The 19,721-nt window shown below is 46.9% G+C and overlaps 1 protein-coding gene across 1 annotated transcript in view; it reads left to right on the top strand.

The window, feature by feature from the left end:
* Nucleotides 1-7,223: 7,223 nt before the first annotated feature.
* Nucleotides 7,224-19,721, top strand: part of Dap (death-associated protein) — a 52,561-nt gene continuing 40,063 nt past the window's right edge. Inside the window, exons 1-2 of the mRNA NM_022526.2 lie at nt 7,224-7,470; nt 18,117-18,213. Of these exons, the coding sequence (NP_071971.1) occupies nt 7,416-7,470; nt 18,117-18,213 (152 nt within the window). The 5' untranslated portion in view covers nt 7,224-7,415. The remainder of the gene's footprint in view (nt 7,471-18,116; nt 18,214-19,721) is intronic.

The following is a 19,721-nucleotide window of genomic DNA, read 5'->3' on the forward strand; positions in this document are numbered from 1 at the left end:
ACACACACACACACACACACACACACACACACACACCAAATGTATGGATAAAGAGAGGTAGTGACAAAGACAAGTCCTAGAGACATTGCATTAGACATTTTTCTCACTGCTATGACAAAATACCCAAGAGGATGCAACTTAAGAAAGAAGTGTTTATTTTGGCCTATAGTGTGAGGCTACAGGCCACAGAAGCAGAATTGTGAGGGTATCTATAGATACAGCAGTCTCCTGAACTGAAAAAAATCCCTGCAGCCCTCAGCCCAAGGGAAGACCAGGACTCTCTGAGCATTCGAACAAGCATATCCTCTCTCTGGGATATTCTATATTGTAAGTATCTCACCACATTGGGTTAGGCTATAGGCTCCAGGCTGGAGCTGAGAGCCTTGCTATCATAGCAAGTCTCTGCTTCCTAAGATTCCATAACTTCCCAAAAGAGCCCCAGCAGCTATGAACCAAGTGTTCAAACACAGGAGCCTATGGGGGACACTTCACACTCAAACCTCTGCAGACACCAATAGAGTTGTAACAGGTCAGACTGTGGGAATGTAGTTGGTCTTTCCTCCATGAAGACTTTCCACCATTGGGCACACCCAATGGTCATGGAGGGCCATTACCTTTACTCCAGATTCACCAATTGAAATACCTTTAAACTCCTCTATAAAACCTTTAGAATCATGTTTGACCAAATGTCTCATACTGTGGCCAACACTTAAGATGGCAGGTTGTGTTGTGTTGTTCACTGGCAATGACCAGAGAGGCAACGCTCTTGTGTGCATGTCCAGAGCTTCCCTGGTCATTGCTGAGGCTACAGTATCTTTCCTTAACCCAAGGACTGCCCTCCCACCCCGTGTTCTGCAAAAAAATTCCCATAAGGATTCAGAATGTTCTCTTTCAGGGTGGGTACTGGAGAGAAAATGAGGATATAACAGCTCCTCTGAGCAACAGAAGAATAGCAGAGGCAGATGAGACCGGCCCTGATCACCATTCTGTAGTACTTTAGTGGAGTGCTGTCTTGTTAAGCCATATCTCTTCCACAGCCTCGCCTGGAATGCTCAAGCGTAGGACCTCTTCCCCAAATGTCCCAAGGCTCTTCATTAAGATGAAGAAGATGGGAAGGTCCCCCAACGAGCTGCTGAAATTGTATCTTCTCTTTTCCATGGCCAAAGGTAGTCTATTAATTTGTGCCAGGGAAAGGCTCTAGAATGGCACCCAGAGGGTCTTTCCACCCCAAAAGGATAGATGGAGATTTGTCCTTATCTGGATTTACAGCAATCTTATTTCTCAAGCTTGAACTTTCTCTAGTATTGAACAAGCACAAAATGGGCTCTGCTGTAGATGCTGAGGATGCGACAGAAGTCATTATTTACAGCCTTCTGCCGCCTGCAAAGTCACACAGACACACTGGCGGGAGCAGAATAACTAATCAATGATGGGAAATCACCAACAAAGAAAAATGGTTTTGAAAGAAATTGAGTAATTTCAGCAAGAAAAATAGGCTTTAAATTTGTTAAGATTAACAAGCTCAGGACAGAAACAATAAGAAAGAGGTTGGAGAAAGCCCCCAAAGTATCTTCCAGAACTCCGTCCAGAGATAAGCTCATCCAGAGATGAGCTCTGTGTAACTATTCTGGGACTTAAACTAAGATTGCATTAGTCTGCTGTTTCATTACTATCATGAAATACCTGAAGTAGACCTCTTTGGAGAAGAAGAAAAGGTACCAGGTGGTGGGGGCGCAGGTATTTAATCCCAGCACTCAGGAGGCAGAGTCAAGAGAATCTCTGTGAGTTGAGGCTAGCCTAATCTACAGAGAGAGTTCCAGGATAGCCAAGGCTACACTAAGAAATCATATGTCGAAGAAAAAGAACATGGAGGAGGAAAAGGAGAAAGAGGAGGAGTAAAAGGAGGAGGAAGAAGAAGAGAAGGAGGAGGAGGAATATTTTAAGTAACAGTATAAAATCAGCTGCCTCACCTAATGATGATTTTCTTTGTTGACAAAATCTCTGACCAGTACATGCATCATAGGTAAGAAATGAGCGTGTGTGTGTGTGTGTGTGTGTGTGTGTGTGTGTGTGTGTGTAACCTCCACCCTAATGAATTCAATCTGTTCCTGAATGTTCCACCTCTAAAGAGCAACCTTAAATCTATGCAGATAAAATTTCCACATATAAAGTCTTAAGGACATTGACCCCATATCCAAACACAAAATGTCAGCCAGTTCACAGTGATTGCTAATAAAGAGCTGACCGCACCAATACATTAGCTTTCACCTTATAAAATTGCCATATTTTAAAACCCTGCCCACCAGAGGGGTGATAAAGGACAGCATCTCTTGTAACAAGACAGACACAATGACAACATGCATTTCCTTTCCTAGTGTAAGAATGATGTCCCAGGGGCCTCCTCCCCAAACCTGAGGCTACTGTTAATGAGGAAAGTATCAAACATCAATTGAGGGACACTCTACAAAATGAGATATCAAGAAAAACATCACTCTTGTCTGGTGGTCGGGATGGGCACACAAAGGGACACAGAGAGCGGTTGTCTTCATAGAGTGGTTGGCTGATGAGTGCTGCCTTGCTTTTCTCTTCAGGTATTACTCTGCTGTTTGGGTTTGCAAAGGGCATTGTTGGGTGATTTTCACCCAAAATGCTCTTACAACATGTCTGACTTTCCTAAATGCAGTCCAGACATCCATGTGGCCAGTTGACAGAGGGCACAACACATGTGATTTCTTTGTGTAGCCTTGGCTATCCTGGAACTCTCTCTGTTTGAAGGGAACAAAATGGCAGCAGCCTCATGGCGGAGTCCTTTAGCCTTTCTCCTCGGGGAAGCCATAAGATAGGAAAGGGGGTGCACCAACACACTCAGAGCTCTGGAACTGACAACCACCACACACAGGTGCAGAGCAGAGCCTAAAAAAAGCTGCAGGACATGGTCAAGCATCTAGGGCCCACGCAGCCTTCTGTTGAAGGGGCTGTCTAGCATCTGTGAGGCTGAAGAGGAAGGGAAGGTCCTAGGGCTCACCTGTTGACTGCCACTCTTGTTCACAGGCTAGTGTGGGGCTGATATCCCCATAGCCTCCTCTCTGGTGCTGCTCTGAGGATCGAGATTAGGAATTTTGTTTGTCTTGTTTTTAAGTTTTTTTTCCCTTTTTCTATTTTTATGTGTGCCTGTGGTATACATGTATGTGAAGGCATGTTTTTTGCATGTATGTGTGTAGGTGAGCATGCTCATGTGTGTGTGCATGCATGTGGTTGTCCAAGGGTTGACACCCTCCTTCATTGCTTTCTACCTTATCCATTGAGGCAGGGTCTCTTGATCAAAAATCCACAGTGCACCCAAGTAGCTAGTCCTGCTAGCTAGCTTGCTCTAGGAATCCTGTCTCTGCCTTTTGAGACTGGAATCACAGCAGGCAGATGTAGCCATCCAAACTCCAGTCCTCACACCCGGCCAGCAAGCGCTTTCACAGCTCCATCACCTCCTCAGTCCATAGATTCATCTTCATCCTGCATCTTCAGTCAGTGTCAAAGGACCGATCTACAGAAACAGCTCTCAAACATCTTGGGGAAATCTGGTGGCGGTGGAGGAAGGTAGACATATGCAGAACTAGGAAGTGACCATGTTTCTGATGTACTAAAACCTTACTGTTTCCCATTCTGTCTCCAGGGTACCGTGTAGCTTTCTGAGGCTCGGTGATAGGATAAGACAAGGGACTGAATATAGACAAACTTAAGGCAGGACTTTCTACTCTGCCTGTGCATGCTCACTCTGCCCTCACACCAAGTGTGGTAAGGACACGGTCCTCTGTCTTCTACCTTCTGTGCCTCTCCCCTGTGCTTTCTGGATATGAGCACCCTCCCACTTCCAGTCAAGTGGAAAGGTTCAAGTCCTTGCCCTTGGCTCTGAACATCTTTCTCCTCACCTTCCCTGGAACCACCACAAACCCAAGGGAACCTGTTACTGTTCTGGAATGTCCAGCACACTCTGCCCTGTGTTGTAAATACATCTTACTCCATCCTCTTCTTTAAAATCTCTAAACAAGCAATATGCTTTGGGAAGACTTGTGTTCAATCCTCATGGTTTACACAGAGTCCCCAGTATGTCAGATCATCAATTGACAGAGACATTCTAGACGGCATGTGACTCTCTACGTGAGCCTGACGAAGGATGCATTTCTCTGGGGCTCATAAATTGGCATATGGTTGGGATGGGTCCTGATGTGTCTACAGATCTCCTTCGCTGACTTCTCTCTACTCTGCCTCCATTGGAAAAGTCCAAGCAGAGCCCTGTGGGATAAAAGAGGTCACAATGACCTCAACAGCCTCCTGCTGCTCATCTCATATGTATGGTTTCTGAGAACGATGGGCTCACAGCCACAGAACTTCCTGAAAGGCTTTTATGTATTTTTAAGGGCAAAGTCATGTCCCAGTAGCACTGTCACTTGGATAGATTCTTTAAAAACAAAGTAACAAAAAAATTTTATTATTCAATTTTAGATTCTGGGCTCTCCTGAGATTATTTTGTCTTGCTGAGAGCCTCTTTATCCTCAGCGTCTTTGTCATGTTTATTTTTATACGTATAGCAATTCATACACCCTTGTAAGAAATTTTATATGGCGAGATAAATGCTAAGCTGTAATATTGAATAACTATTTGAAACCCTAAGAGAAGTATTATTGCCTCCAATGCAGAATCATAATCACAGGCTGCAGAAGGAGCTTCCACAAGGTCAAATGGTGGCTCAGAGGGCAAACTGGAAATGCCATTCGTCCACACCCTTCTCCTCATTTCTCCACAAAACGCGTCCTTTCATAAATAATCCCCAACAGGCTCGGAAGTTCGGCAGGGAATAAGTGCTCATAGTGCCAGGACGCTCATCTCCTTTACAGCTTTTCTATTTTCTAACCTCCAGATAAGAGGAATGTTTGCCAAGGTTCGGGTTGGGCATTTCTTTCTTCAAATGTCTTTTACTAAACTATAAGTTTGTATGAGACTGAGATCGACTCCATGTTCTTTATTAGCTATCAAATAACTTCTGGAAAATCCCTCAGATTGCTTCTCGCCCTGTGACTGAAGACCAAGTTGAAACCCAACTGAAACCCCCAAAGATTGCTTGCCTCTGTGTCCACACATGTGGTGTGTGTGTGTGTGTGTGTGTGTGTGTGTGTGTGTGTGTGTGTGTGTAATACTGTAATATATGGCACAATTTCTCTCCTTCTTTGGCTTTTGGAACCTGTGTAGATGTCAAATCAATTACACTTATTTATAACTTCTATAGCAAAATAAAGAAATACCTTTGATGCTATGAAGCTAAGTCAGGAGTGACAGCTACCTTCCCTTTATGAGCCAAGTCAACAATGTGAAATAATTTGGTATGGTGAGTAAGAATATAACAATTCTTGTTCATCATAAGGCAGCAGCCCAGAAAGACAGAAAGTGAGGCTAGCCTGAAAAAAGGAAGCAGTGTCCATTGAACTGACTGATACTGTGGGGCAATGCACAATGATAAAAAAAAAAAAATCCACCGCAGAAATAAAAATATATTCTCTAGCATACAATGGCTTACAAACACTTTCAAATATGCAATCTGAACAACGGGAGGAACAGGATCTCCCAGGTCGCCCCATTCAGGCCCAACTCCTACAGTCCTTCGTAGCCCTAACTTCTGCATCAGAGAAGCCACATCTGGTAATGCTGTAGGAGTAACTGGGATGATAGATACAGACCTGCATCACCACTGAATCCTGAAACATCACAGCTCCAACAGCCATCATGGTTCTGATCTGGAATGTTCCTCATAGGTGCATATGGTAAAGGTTTGACACTGTCTGGCAATGTTTGTCGGTGGGAGAATCTTTAAAAGGTTGGGTCTACAGGGCTCCAACTGCATAGAGAGCAGAGAATAGCCTTGTTGGGGCACCAGTGGAAGGGAAGCCCTGGGTCCTGCCAAGGTTGGACCCCCAGTGCAGGGGAACATGGAGGGTGTAACAGGAAACTTTTGGGTTATTGAAGGGATGTGTTTGAAGGGCATGTGGAGCTCTGGGCTGCTCCTCTTTCATTTATTAGTCACAAAGTGAACAGATTTGATCCACTGTGATGCTGCCCTGGGCCCAAAAGCAATGGGGCTAGTAAGTGAGGTGCTAGAAACTCCAAAACTGTGGCCACGAGAGTTTATAGTTATTTTTTACTTAATTCTGAGGTGGGGATAGTACCAGGGTGTGATTCCTGCAAGGTAAGCAGTGTAAAACTGAAGTCTGCTGGGTCCCACCCTTCTTGTTTTTCAGGTGAGTCGCTGCAGGTGTTTGTGGTAGTGCTGGGAAGCTAACATACAGTAGGGGCACAGCCCTCCTATGCTTTTCTCGCAGACAGGGAAACCAAGACTCTGAAAGACTCAGTGATGTTGTCAAGGTTGCAGAACAGAGGACCATGGAAGGGAGAATTTGCACTTCCTGTTACTTCTTCAAACCCTCTTTCCAGATCCTGTTTAGAAAACAGCCTACTTAGAGAAAGGGGGTAAATATCCCCCAAAACCTTACTCAGACGTCAGTCAACACTAGGAAATGCTGGGCTGAGAAACAGGATATCCAGGGTCCAGCTCACATTCACCAGACTGAAATACCTGCCTGCCTGCCTGCCTGCCTGCCTGCCTGCCTGCCTGCCTGCCTGCCTGCCTGCCTTCTTTCCTTTCCTTTCCTTTCCTTTCCTTTCCTTTCCTTTCCTTTCCTTTCCTTTCCTTTCCTTTCCTTTCCTTTCCTTTTCTTTCCTTTCCTTTCCTTTCCTTTCCTTTTTTCTTTCTTTCTGTGTGTGTTTGCTTTCTTGGCAAAATGAATTATCCTGCCTCATTCCTAGAACCATTATGAGATTCAAATAACACCACTCAGTCAACAATTCTAAAATCCATTCAGTATACACAAATGCATAGAACGCTCCCAGAGTAGTACTCAACATTTAGGTTGCATCTGTGATTGCAGAGCTGCGAGTTCTAGAGAGGTACGGGATGAGTTGTGCAAAGAGCCAGGAGCTATCATCGCTGAACGAAACCCCGCGTTGGGGTCTCGAACCACCAGCAGAAGTCGCTTCCCTCAGTGACAGCTCGGCCCCGCACCCCCAACGCCAGCCCCAGGGCTGCCCCGCCCTTCATGTACACCCGCCCTTCCCCTCTAGCGCTTTAGGAGTTGTACGTGGCGCTAGCCACCACGCATGCTCCACACGAACTGACCGGCCAAGGCGAGGCGGCCGGCAAAGCTCAGGTGGGCGGGGCCGTGCCACGCAGCGCTCCGGAGCCACGCCCCCGTCCCTGGGCGGCAGTGCGCGTTCCCGAGCGGCGCGCGCCTCCCGTCTTTCCTCCCGAGGCCTTGCGCGCGCACTGCTGCCCACCCGCGGCTGCCATCGCCCCTCAGAAAACCAGCGGCGCCATGTCTTCGCCTCCAGAAGGAAAGCTAGAGACCAAAGCTGGACATCCGCCCGCCGGTACTGACTGGTTTGCACTTTGTCTCCGGGCGCCGGGCGGGGGCGGGACAGGATCGGGGTCCCGGTGCCCCATACCAGTGCGATGCTCAGGCGCGCAGGTGAGCGGGCCTGGGGTGCAGGTAAGTGGGGCGCAGGATCCAGCACTCCCAGGCAGGGACACCTAGCCACCTCGGGAGTCACCCCGACTCCCCGCACTAAGCCAAGTTGTACAAGTCAAAACTCAAACGTAGGCAATTTCTATGAGATTGCACAGATGTTTGGGGGGGAGACCCCCCAACAATTAAAAGGTAGTGTTGTATCGTGATGATTAATCGTGGGCTGACAGCATTTCACACTGACAGACCAAAGAAGCGGAAATAATTATGATCATTAATCACCCGGCATGACTTCCTTGACTCATTTTCTTTTCGCATCCAACTTTCTCTTGAAGGTGGTTAAAATGGTAATTTTAAAGCAAACCTGAAACTTAAAAGCCGAGGCAGTTCAGTCCAGTAAAGAGCCACCTTTCTTAGGAAATGGCAAGTAACCTTTGTGTGCCTTGGGCAGCTACCCCCACTCAGTTCCTGTTTGTTCCTCCCTGGCTGGAGGAATTGGCATTTCTACTGCTTTCTCATGGCAGGGATACCTGTGGAAGCACCACAGAGAGCCAGCCTGAAGGCTGTGGGTCCCAGAAGCCAAGCCTACTTAAAGCTCCTCCATGTCTTGACTGCACATGCGGGTGGCACAAAACCAGGGCTTCTCCCAGCAAACCTTAGAGGTCTGTGCGGGGTAGAGACACATCTCTGCAGTCTCTCTGTCATAAAAACTCATACTCTCCAGCTGCTGGCCCCACTGGAGGACAGGAGTTCCAGGAGAGAGGAAAGGTCTTTTGAAGCACACTGCATTCCAAAACCGATTCACTGTGACCGTGTTTCTTTAGCTAACCTCCCTGGGTTTAGGAGTTACAGCCTTTGCATTCAGTGTAAGATACCACGATAGAGTGTGTCAGGCTCCAGGCTCAGTCCTCACTTCTTACATACAAAACAACTCTTGGAAAGATTACCTTTAAGACACTGGTCCTATCCCGAATCAACACTGTCGGTAGTTGGTACTGGCTTGTTTCTCTAGTGGAGTCTCACAAAGTATATTAAACCACACTTCACAGTAGGCCCTATGTCCCAGTAAATAGAGAGACAGTGCAAAACTAACTCAGTGGTATTTTTGTAGACTTCCTGTCTCATGTGGCTTTCTTTGGGCATTTTTTAAAATCTTACTAGTCTATTGCTTATATATTTTGGTTTGTGGTTTTGTGGACTCTGTGTGTGTGTGTGTGTGTGTGAGAGAGAGAGAGAGAGAGAGAGAGAATGTTATTCTGTTTTGTTTTTTGTTTTTTAAGAAAGAGCATGAAGCAGAGTAGGTAGGGAATTTAGGGAAGAGTTAGGGGAGAGGAAAGGCATCATCAGACTATATTGTGTGAAAAAATATCTACTAAAAGAACCACAAACAAAACAACAACAGCAGCAAACGTTTCCTTTAAGGAAAACCTTGACCTTTAATTCCTAGAGGAGTAGTTTGTGTCCACCTGCTTGTGGCTCTGAACTGCCTGGTGTGGCTCACACAGTAGGATCATCACATGCCTGATTCTCCCAAGATAAGGAGCTCATTAGTGTGTGCTGTTGGAAAGACATTGAGTCAAAATAGCATTTATGAAGTTTCATGTAGAGACTATTCGTATGAACAGCCTAGGATCAGAGGAAGAAAAACATACGGGGGTGGGGGGTAATTTGACTTGAGAGTTCTGATTTTTCTTTAGTTTGTAAACAGGCTTTTGGATCAGGAATGAAATACGTCGTTTGTGCCTGCAGAGAGCCACGTTGTTAGAGTCCTGAGGAACATCTCCGAAGCTCCTCTGGGACTCTGGGTTTCTAACCTGAAATTAGAGGCTGTAGCAGATGGTTGTTCCCTGGGCTAGCCACCCACGGGGCCCAGCCTCGGAGCTGAATCTTTGGCTCTTTGCCTGTTTGTTCTTCCAGTTAATCAAACAGATAAATTCCAGTGGGTGACCTTATCGTTTACCTGACCCAAAAGTCTGGCCGGAAAGTAGCTGTCAGAGTCACATGCTGCATATCCCAAGGCCAGCTAGACGGAGAGCCCAGAGGGGTGGGTGGGAAGGTGCAGTCAGTAGCGGGATTCTCTGCAGTGCCCGTAGTATGCCTATTTCTCCCTCCACAGAAGATTGAGGATACTGCCTGTTTATGGCAGAAGGCCACTAGGTGCTTTTTTTGTTGGGCAGTACCAGAGAGCAGCAGTGCTGCAGAATAAACTTACTTTTTAAAAGAAGAAAGGGCCACCCACTAGTAAAGAAGAATAAAGGTTTGCCAAGAACACAGTTCATAAGTCAAAATGACTGCCTTAAAAACTTTGGGAATGCTTTCATTAAGTGCTTAAATTGTGTGCCAGACTTGTGCTTAAATCTTTAATTGGAAATAATAAAATTCTCTTGCCACTCTTCTGCTGTCCTCTCTTGTGTTTTCTCTTTAACGACTCCCCTATCCCTACACGGCCCCCATTTCCCTCATTTCCCTTGTTACACCTCCACCTCCTACTGTCCTCTGGCTTCCAGGCTTACTAACATCTTTTCCTTGGGGGAGGGGGAGCTGGCACAGTGCTTGGAACAGATACCCAGTAAATAGGTCTAGGAACATTTCCTCAGGGCCTGTCCCCACCTCGCTCTAATGGCTTTCCCGCAGCCTCCCTGTCTTCCCCATTGCACAGGCGGCTGGATGGTGAAGAGTCAGAAGGGAGGAAACAGTAACTAGAACCTGGTACGTGGGTTGTAAAAAGGTGCTCAACACTTTCACTACCATGGCTCTCTGTCAAGATAACTGGGGGCGGTGCTCTTTAAATCCCTGGCAGAGTTGTTTGAGGTGACTGGCTATCCTCAGCTAGTTGTTGGAGATTGGCACCCAGGACCTCCACACACTGACTGTGTCGTCATTCCACGAAGCCGCTCTCAAGCTGTGGAATTTACTGGAGGATCTGCCAAAGGAAAGTGGAGGGAAGGACCGAAGGATGGTGTGGCAGAGGAAGGACAGTGTTGCAGAGACCTTTCTGTGATAGGTGGCACTTCCTCGTATTCTGCACACATCTCCCTAACAGCAAGCTTGACTGTACCCTCCAACTGCTCTTCACTGGAAAGTGGGTGTAGAGAGATGGGGAGAGAGCATTGCTTTCAGGGCTCTGACTGAGGTAGCCACATATTAAGAAGCAGCTTTCAGGTCAGTGCAGCAGCACACACTACACATGGTCACTCATCCCCGCCAGTCCCCATGTGACCTGGATACAGAAGAGCTTGTTAAATACATGCTTCAAGCGTATAGCTCTGACCACATACACCCATTTCCCAGGGGAGCCAAAACTGTAAGTCAAGTCTCATAAATCTCATAATAGGATCCCATCGAGTGTTGCTGGTTTCCTGTGTTTCCCCCAAAAGTTGTGGCTCCCCCACAGAACCAAGACAAATGAAAACATAAACGTATGACTGCGTATGTCGAGTACAGTGGGAAATAGACCACTTGCTATTTTCAGCAACACAGATAATTCAACTCCATTACATTAATCATTCATTAATCATTCAGACATAGCTTCAGGATGCATTAAAGCCCGTGGGTGGTAATTGACCCTGAGGTACTTTCTAGCGGAAGTTTTTTTTTTTTTTTTTTTTTTTTATTATCCAGAGTGTTCTATTGGTAGGAATGGAAAGTGAATCTGCCTTTCATGGTAGCAAACTTCCAGTCATGTACATGGTAAGCTAGCTCCCATGCTCAACCAGTGAGCCAGCCATTGATCACAGGTTGAAGGGAGCAAGAGCCCTCTGCTTTCACTCCCAGCATGCCAAGGGGCAGAAGGTGCTCTGGTGACTAGTTTCTGGTAATAGGCTCTGCTTCTGCTCCTTAGACGTCTCTGGCTGCTTCCCCTTCCTGGAACCTGTGCGTGTCCTTTTCAGCAGATGTCCTCTGTGTCCTGATGTGGGTTGGTGGCTGTCTCCCATCCATACATCAGATATCTTTTCATTTACACAGGGATTATTCTATTTTGTAAAAACAACCCTGTGAGGTACAGCATATGAGCTAGAGGATCCAAAGTTTCCTTTTCTCCTGTTGAACCCCCAACAAGGAGCAGCATGGAGTCCCAGACACTTCGTACCCCTTGCCTGGTGATGTCTGTCTCTCCCTAGTAGAGTCACCCTTCCTAACTAAGGTAGACAGCATTTCCTGTTTCCTCCTGTTTCATGCTCCTGTCTCACATATCCCAGGGGAGTTCTAATAACACCTCCCCCGGCATATGTGCCTCTGCAGTACGCTGCCTGTGTTTAATCTAATCCGCAACATACAGGTTGTTTTCTTGTGTTCTCTCCACCAAAACAACCGTCAGAACCATTCATCTCTTAAGGATGGATTAGCCTACTATTCCATACTATGTCAACAGCTCTTCTCTAGTAAGAACAAAGGCAGCTGCCCTTGCATGGCATGCTTTAGGATCTGCAGTCAGGCTTGAGAGACATCAGTGTGCATCATTAACAGCATCCCCCAGTCCCCATCAGGTGCTATGCCCAGGGCTGGCAGGATCCTGGAAGAACTTTCCCCACTCCACCATCCAGCTCCAGGTTTTTCCAGCCATTTGCTGAGCCTTAGCAATAGCCACCAGTAACTCCCTCCCCTCTGCTCCACACTGTAACAGCTGAGAGGAGCTTGATCCATGGATAGCAGGTAGACACTGCCCCCCTTCATTTGCTTCCAGGGCCAGTCTGACAAAAAAAAAAAAGCTTTGTATACCCCCTCTCCCCTGGGGTAGGAAGGCATTCTACAGCTCACTTTTTATTTCTAACTTTCTCCCCTCCTATAGGTGATGTAATGATCAGGACCTGTCCATAGCCTGTCTATGCTGTACTTGGAAGGATTCCCAGTGACTAATGATGTAGAGCATCTAGATCTGTCTGGTCCAGCTGTGCCTCTTGCAGGCGGTGTCCCCCAGGGACTATGTGTCTCAGACTCTGTCGTGTGGTGATGGTGAGGTGAGGTTGGTGCCTAGATCATCATGGCAGTTCAAAGAAGAGCAGAGGTGGCCAAACTGCCCAGGATCTAGGAGTCCCTGGAGAAGTCCTTCCCTAGTGCTGGTGTCCTGATAAAGGTTCAATGACTGACTGGCAATCATGTCAGTACCATAGTGGTCTCCTTCCCATGAATACTGTTACCTCCACAGTGAGATGTTTGAGCACAAAGGATTTGAGCACACGAGATCTTTCTGAGCCCTGAATTCTCATCTTCAGTACCTGCTTGGTAGAGTGGAGCACATCTTGTGTGCTAGACTCTCTCGGGGCCTCATTCAGTTCTCCTCGGTGTCTCTGAGAGGGAGGAACTTGACATTCTTTCTTCACAGATAGAGGGCCCTGAGGCACAGAGAATGTCAGGAGTGCCTATACATTCATACACACAAATGTGTGCAGAGCTGAGGTTTGAACCCCAAGGCCCAGAATCCAGGACTTAACCTCAGCAATACACTCAGGCTAGAAGGAATCTGCCACTCTCCAAATGTGAATCTTTTGTCTCAGTAATAACCACCCCCCCAAAACTTGAATTTTCCTTTTCTAGGGTCTTAAAAAAAAAAACAACAAAAAAAAAAATAAAACAAAACTAGATTTGAAAACGACTCTACAAATTTCTAGTTTTTCAAACAGAATTCTAGATCAGCTGATAGAACCACTGTAACATGCTGTCATACGTTTTTCACATTCCTGCCAGCTAAACCGGATCTGCCCCTGCCTTGAGTTATTGTCAGCATTGCCACTTTTATCGCTGCATTAATCACAAGCATACTGAGATGCTTTAATGAAGTTCATTGTTTCTAGAAACTGAATCGAATGTAAGTGCTGGCACTAGGTGACTGGGCTCTGGCACCAAGTGCTTCTGTAGGGAGTGGACAGGCTATTCCAGGGGCGCCTCCAGAGACGAGGTTGTTTCGGGTGTCACCTTGACATCACTACCAGCTCTCTTTGTCTTCCTGGACTAGTCCATTTCACTTGCAGGCGGTTTGTGGAGTATATTGTATCTGTGAACAGTCATGTTTGAAACGTTCCAAAGACCTTCTTTTTGCCAGCACTCCTGTAACAGAAAGCCACAGTTGGGCGGCTCCCACAATACTCATTTCTTTCTCATGGTCCTGGGGGCTAGAAGTCCACGATCAAGGTGTTGACAGCCCTGGTTACTCCTGAGCCTGCTTTCTCTCTCCCTCCCTTCCTGCTCACACCTCAGATCTGGCAAATGGCCTCCCGAGACCTTTTCTCCATGAATGTGCATCCCGGTACACAAATTTCCATTGTGTCGGGATCATCTTCAATTCTAATTTATCTCTTCAGAGGCTTTGATGCCAAAATTCCATCACACTCTTCAGTCCGTGGCTTAGTGATACTTCACCGTATGCATTTATTCCAAATTCCGTTACAGTGTTCAGGCTGTGCCGATTAATACCTCACTGTATGTATGTCGTGATACAACAGCAACTTTCATCATTCTCTGGTGGGCATGGGCAGGAAGGAGGAGGTTTATAGAATATACTATATTCTAAAACCTGCTTAGGGGGCAGGTCTAGACTCTTCGTTTTGTGAAAACAATCCATTATTCTCAGATAGAAAAGCATCTTAACATACCATAGAGTTTTAATCTAAGTATTTCAAGTGGGGCTGGAAGCCTTAGATTAAAACTTTGCCTACAAATGATGGTTCTTTGGTGCTCTTTAGTTTTTTGTTTTTGCTTTTGTTTTCTTTTGTTTTTTTTCTATCTGAACTCAAAATGAGAGGAATTCCTAAGGAATCCACAACGAAGAGGCATCTGAAATGAGACATGAGACTTGGGCCTTAGTGGGTCGGGCAGAAGAGACCAGACCCGAGCATAGGTGTAGGACACCAGCCCCCAGCATAAAGCTGGATGCTTAGAGGTCAAACCCTGTGGGGAAGAGGCTCGTCCAGCCTCACAGTGAGACAGCAAAAAGCTGAACTCCATTAGGCCAGGCTCCAAATGGGAGTAAAAGTCGGAGACTTTGTAAATACAGGATGATCTTAGTGGAGGTTAAGTTGAAGTATGCATTATATGGTATGTCCATTGCCTTTCTAGTCTATGATAAAATGTCTGCCAGAAGCAACACAAAGAAGGAAAGATTAACTTTGGCTCACAGTCTCAGTCTCTTGAAGCCAAAGAAGTGTTACACATGGTGACTGGGGGGTGTAGTGAAGGCTTCTCATTCTCAGCAGTCAGTGCCCAGGACTGGAGCATAACAGGACTGAGTGATAACCTTCAACGCCACCCCTGCCCCCTGAACTGCTTATATTCAAGCCTAAAGTCCTCAGTGCCACATCTCAAAGGTCTACTGCCTTGTTAAGCAGAGCCACCAACTGGAGGGCTCCAAACACAGCCCTGTGGGACATGTCACATTCAAACCATCACATCTGTGGGCCTTCCAGGCTACGAAATCTGTCTGCAGGATGACAGAACCTGAACGAAAAGAGTTCCTTCCTCTTCACAGAGCTGTCGTCTGCACCAGGGCCCCATAGGATCCTAATAAGTTCAGGGAAGACAGCACATGACCCACAGCCATCCAGTCCAGGAGCAGGATCAGCAGACAGAGGCAGACAACAAGAATAGACGCACAGGACCTCAGGTGACTGAATAGCTGGACAGGTGTGCCTGAAACAAAGTCTCAGTTAGAAACAAGGCAAGAGTGAGTCCCCAGCAAATAAGGTTCAAGAATGTGGAGACAAAGCTAAGCTCTTTAAAGAGAAGTAAAGTTATTAAAAATCAACCGTTGAAATAAAAGGCAGATTTCTGAGAGCATTGTTAAGGAGGATCTTTTGTTGTTTTGTTGTTGTTGTTGTTGTTGTTGTTGTTGTTGTTGTTGTTTTTCAAAGTGGCTTGATGTTCCCATATTAAAGGGTGAGACACTGAGGTTTTAGTTTCCACCGTAGACTGGCAGGTATACTGTTCAAGCACAGACCTTTGATCTACTGGTCCATTCTTCTGCCTTCCGGGGACCGCTCTTTTGCCTGCTGATCAGGAGAAGCCAGTGTCCTTGTCTTTCCATGTTTCCCAGGGAAATCAGATGTGAGCCCGAGAAGACCTTCACCTGCTCCTCCCTGTCCACTCTAAACTTGCCTATCCTTGTGACCCAGCAGGATCCATCCGAACGAGGAACACCAGAAACAAGTTGACTACGCCGCTCCTTGGAATACAGGCTGTGTTGTGATAGAAGTGTAGATAGCTAACCTCGAGAGGAAGGGAAGGGCTCCGTGGGTGCAACAGAATACCACACCACTGTCCTTATTTAGGAAGTTCACTGTGAAGCTGTGTGTGTCAACTACTGGTGATGGAAAATCTAGTTTAAAAGAAACAAGAAAACAGTTTATCCCTGGCCAGGTTGGCAAACTGTCTCAGGAACATAGAAGTAGGTGACTGCTTTAACCCCTGTGAAAGAGGTGACAAGCTTTTGTAGCCACAGAAGAAAGCCATAAGTCAGTACAGTGGACGGATGCCTTGTAGGGAACATCAGGTAGGTGGCTGTACAGGTGGGAAATCTTTCCTGTAGGCTTTGGACGTTACTGCAGTCTTAGCTTTAGGTCTGGTAGAGGCTCTCGGTTTGCTTAGGGATACATTCTTAGAGAGTTATCCAGGTCTTGAGAACATTAGGTTATATACAGAGGTTGAAAGTCAATGGCTGTTAATGACTGATTGCAGCCAAGATAATTTAAACTCTAAGCCCACAAGACTCCTCGGTTCACTACCACAGTACTCACTCAACTCAGGTGAGGCCAGGCCTTCTATAGGGTCTTTAGACAGATCAGCTTATCAAAGAAATTCAGCTTCATACCAATGTGTAAGGCTGTACGAGTGTAGAGCCAGCACTTGTAAGCCATGTTGTGGAACACTGCTACTAAACGATGAACCCCAGGATTATTGGGGGGATTTGCCGTCAGATACATTTGGACGACTTCAAGCTCCATCCCACCAAAAAGCTTCTTGATGCACGCTGGCATGGCGGATGCTCTTTCTTGGACCCATTTTGGGCTGGGGAGTTGGCCAAGTTGGTACTGTGCTTGCTCTGAAAGCCCAGGGATCTGAGTTCAGATTCCTGGCTCCACATCAGAACTAGTTCGTATCTGTAATCCCACTTCTAGGAGGGGAAGATAGGCTGATTCTCAGAACTCACCTGCCTCAGAAAAGCAGGTGGAGAAATGAAAAGACCCAGGGTTCACCTCTGGCTGCCACACTCACACACTTGGTTCTGCCTACCTGGTGTTTCCCACACTCTCATGCCTTCCATTCTAGAATCTCCACATCTAACCCCCCCTCCTTATAAAATAATCACGTCAGCCACTGAGTCAGTAACAATCAGATCACAAAGAGATCCCACTTCACACCCGACTGGCATGGCCACAGTTAGAAGTAACAAGTGTGGGCGCATGTGTAGACATTGGAGGCCTCGTGTGGTGCACACCTGCTGATTACTCAGTGGGGTATACAGAGTTCCTGTGGGGCCCAGCTATCCCATTCCTATATACAGACCCGAGGAAATGAACACACAGACACCGACAAGGATATAAATGGTACCCAGAGCTCCAGTACTCATAACAGCCCAATCTGCTAACAGCCTAAATGCCCACTACCTGATGACTGGCTAAATCAAAACATGGTATGTCCCTACAGAAGAGCATATTTGGCATTAAGAAGGAATAAAGCCCTAGTACATGGGGTAACACAGGTGAACCTTGAAAATATGGAAAAGAGCCAGTGACCAAATTTTGTATGTTTTGTGATTTCTTCTACACCCTAGATGTCCAGAATAGGAAAGTCTAACTGACATTTACTAGGAGCCAAGGAGCGATGGACAGGAAGACTGTTCATGGGTACAGATCTTCTGCATGGGGTGATGAAGGCAGTCACAGCAATGGCCACACATAAGTCAGGTTGTATTAGACAGTCTAAACGGGTATATAACCCACCAACAGCAGCATCCATAGCCCAGTTTGGGAGGGATTGCTCTAAATGGCTTTGCAGGCCCTGGCTAGGCTCTTAGACAGGCCCAGTAGCAGACTCTTAAAGAACCCATCCGGGGCTGGGAAAACCGACATTTCAATCCAGGACTTGCTTTGAAAGCCTGAGGACGTGAGTTCAGATTGCTGGCACACATTTAAAAAGCTGGCGAAGCTGATGTTGTCATTGGTGCTAGGGAGGCAGGCAGACTCTTAGGACTTCCTGGGCAGCTGCGGGACATCACTGCATCCAGACCAGACAGGGTTGACGTGGCCTGTGTCCTGTCCATATAACATGCAGTGTCTGACCCAGTAGCCACTCCGTCACGTGGCCTGTGTTCTGCTTACACTGCCCATTTCAGAAAGCACTTGAGAGGTGATCAGAAGGAACACTGGAGCCTTGGGGAGCTCCTAAGATATAAGAGGGCGCTGAGGGTTCCATGTGTCCAGTCTCCTCTCCATCACACTACCCTCCCACCGTGATGATTGTCCCTGTTCTTGGAGTCCAGTCAATAACAGCAGCACTCCACCTGATCCGCAGGCAGATGCATTTCCACCATGGTCACCCCTACCTCTATTTGTGTTTCAGTGAAAGTCGCTGGGATTCGGATTGTGCAGAAACACCCACACACTGGAGATGGGAAGGAAAAGAAAGACAAGGATGACCAAGAATGGGAAAGCACCAGGTGAGGAAAGGCCGGTGACTCAAGCACACTGTGCAATGACCACTCGGCTAAATATTAATGTCTGTTCTGTGCTTCTGGGAACTCCTGGACTTCCAGCCCCCGTGCTGTGTGTTTTCCTTTCCCATCATGAGGCAGGGTTCTGTGCTATCAGGAGAGAGCCAGTGTGTCTGACGTCATCCCTCTGGCCCAGCTCCCTATGCACCCTGTCTTCTTGTTTAGTCAGGGCTGCTGAGCCCAGGAGCTGAGCAGGAACATGGCCTTACCCTGTGACCCTCACTTTACTCTGGGACTCTGGTGGGACACACAGCTTCCACTTCTGGCAGTCACGATGCCGGAATAGAGGAAATTGATTCTTGTGCTTGATGGATCTTTATGCTCAGGCCTCTTCGCCCAGTCTAAAGACAGGTGTAGTGCACATCTGTGGTCAAGAGCTCTCACCAGGGCTGCAGACTGAAATCCCCGGACGCCCCTGTGATCACTCACACTGGTGGAATTTTAGCTGTGTACAGCAAGAACTTCTGAGTTCAGAAATGCTTTGCAGGCAGGTCTATAATTAGCAAAGCTGGGCATTAAGTGACCAGATGTGTCATTCAGTGACATCCATGCCACAGTCTTCCTGGGTCCTTACCCCTCTCTGTTTGCCACCCATTTTCCTTGAAGCTTCTCACCTTTGGGTCATTATGAATAACCCTGTCATAGCATGGTCACCACAGACAAAACGAAATATGTCCATGGGGAAGAACATCAGAAATACAGTCCTCTGCTCAGAACTTGACTGCAGTGTCTCTACTATAACAGGGAGGAAAGGGGGAGTAGAAATGAAAGGAGGTGTGGAATAGCTGAACCCTTATTTCTGTGGTCTGCCCTCTAAGCTCTGAGGGATGGAAAGTTATCTCTGTGTGTAGGAGCAAAGACAAGACAATCCCTTACATTTTCTTCCTGACTTTCCTATGAGGTGAAGTGCAACAGCTGGTGGAGATGAGAAGCCTGAATAACAGAGAGTGCGTGTCACTGAGAGAAAGATTGGATGCACCTGCCTTAAAGTACAGCATCTTCCTCACCCCAAAGGCTGATCTCCTCCACCTCTGTAGCGTTCAGGACTTTGAAGCAAGCAGATTGCAGATTTACATAGATACAAGAACGAAGAATCTCTGTCGTGCCTCCCTGAAGTCAGACTGCTGTGTTCCTTGTTGGTACACTAGCTTTGGCTTGGCTCTTCACCAGTGTGGGTTGAACCATGTGACCTAATGGGAGCCTATCCGGAGGGGGTTACATCTGTGGACACTAGGCTGCTGACCCGTATTGCCAATACAGGCATCAGGCCTCGTGTCCTGTGTCACAAGGGTGTGAGTTGCTACAGCCCAGGCTGGCCCCAGACTCACAATTCTGCTACCACACGAGGTTGGATTTACAGGTGTGTGCCACCACACCAGCTCATAATTGCTAATTTGTGGTTTGTAAGGAGCCTACTTGTTCCTGAACATTCCATGCACCTTGATACACAGGAT

The sequence above is a fragment of the Rattus norvegicus genome, chromosome 2 (genome assembly GCF_036323735.1).
Source record: "Rattus norvegicus strain BN/NHsdMcwi chromosome 2, GRCr8, whole genome shotgun sequence".
NCBI classification, from domain to species: Eukaryota; Metazoa; Chordata; class Mammalia; order Rodentia; family Muridae; genus Rattus; species Rattus norvegicus.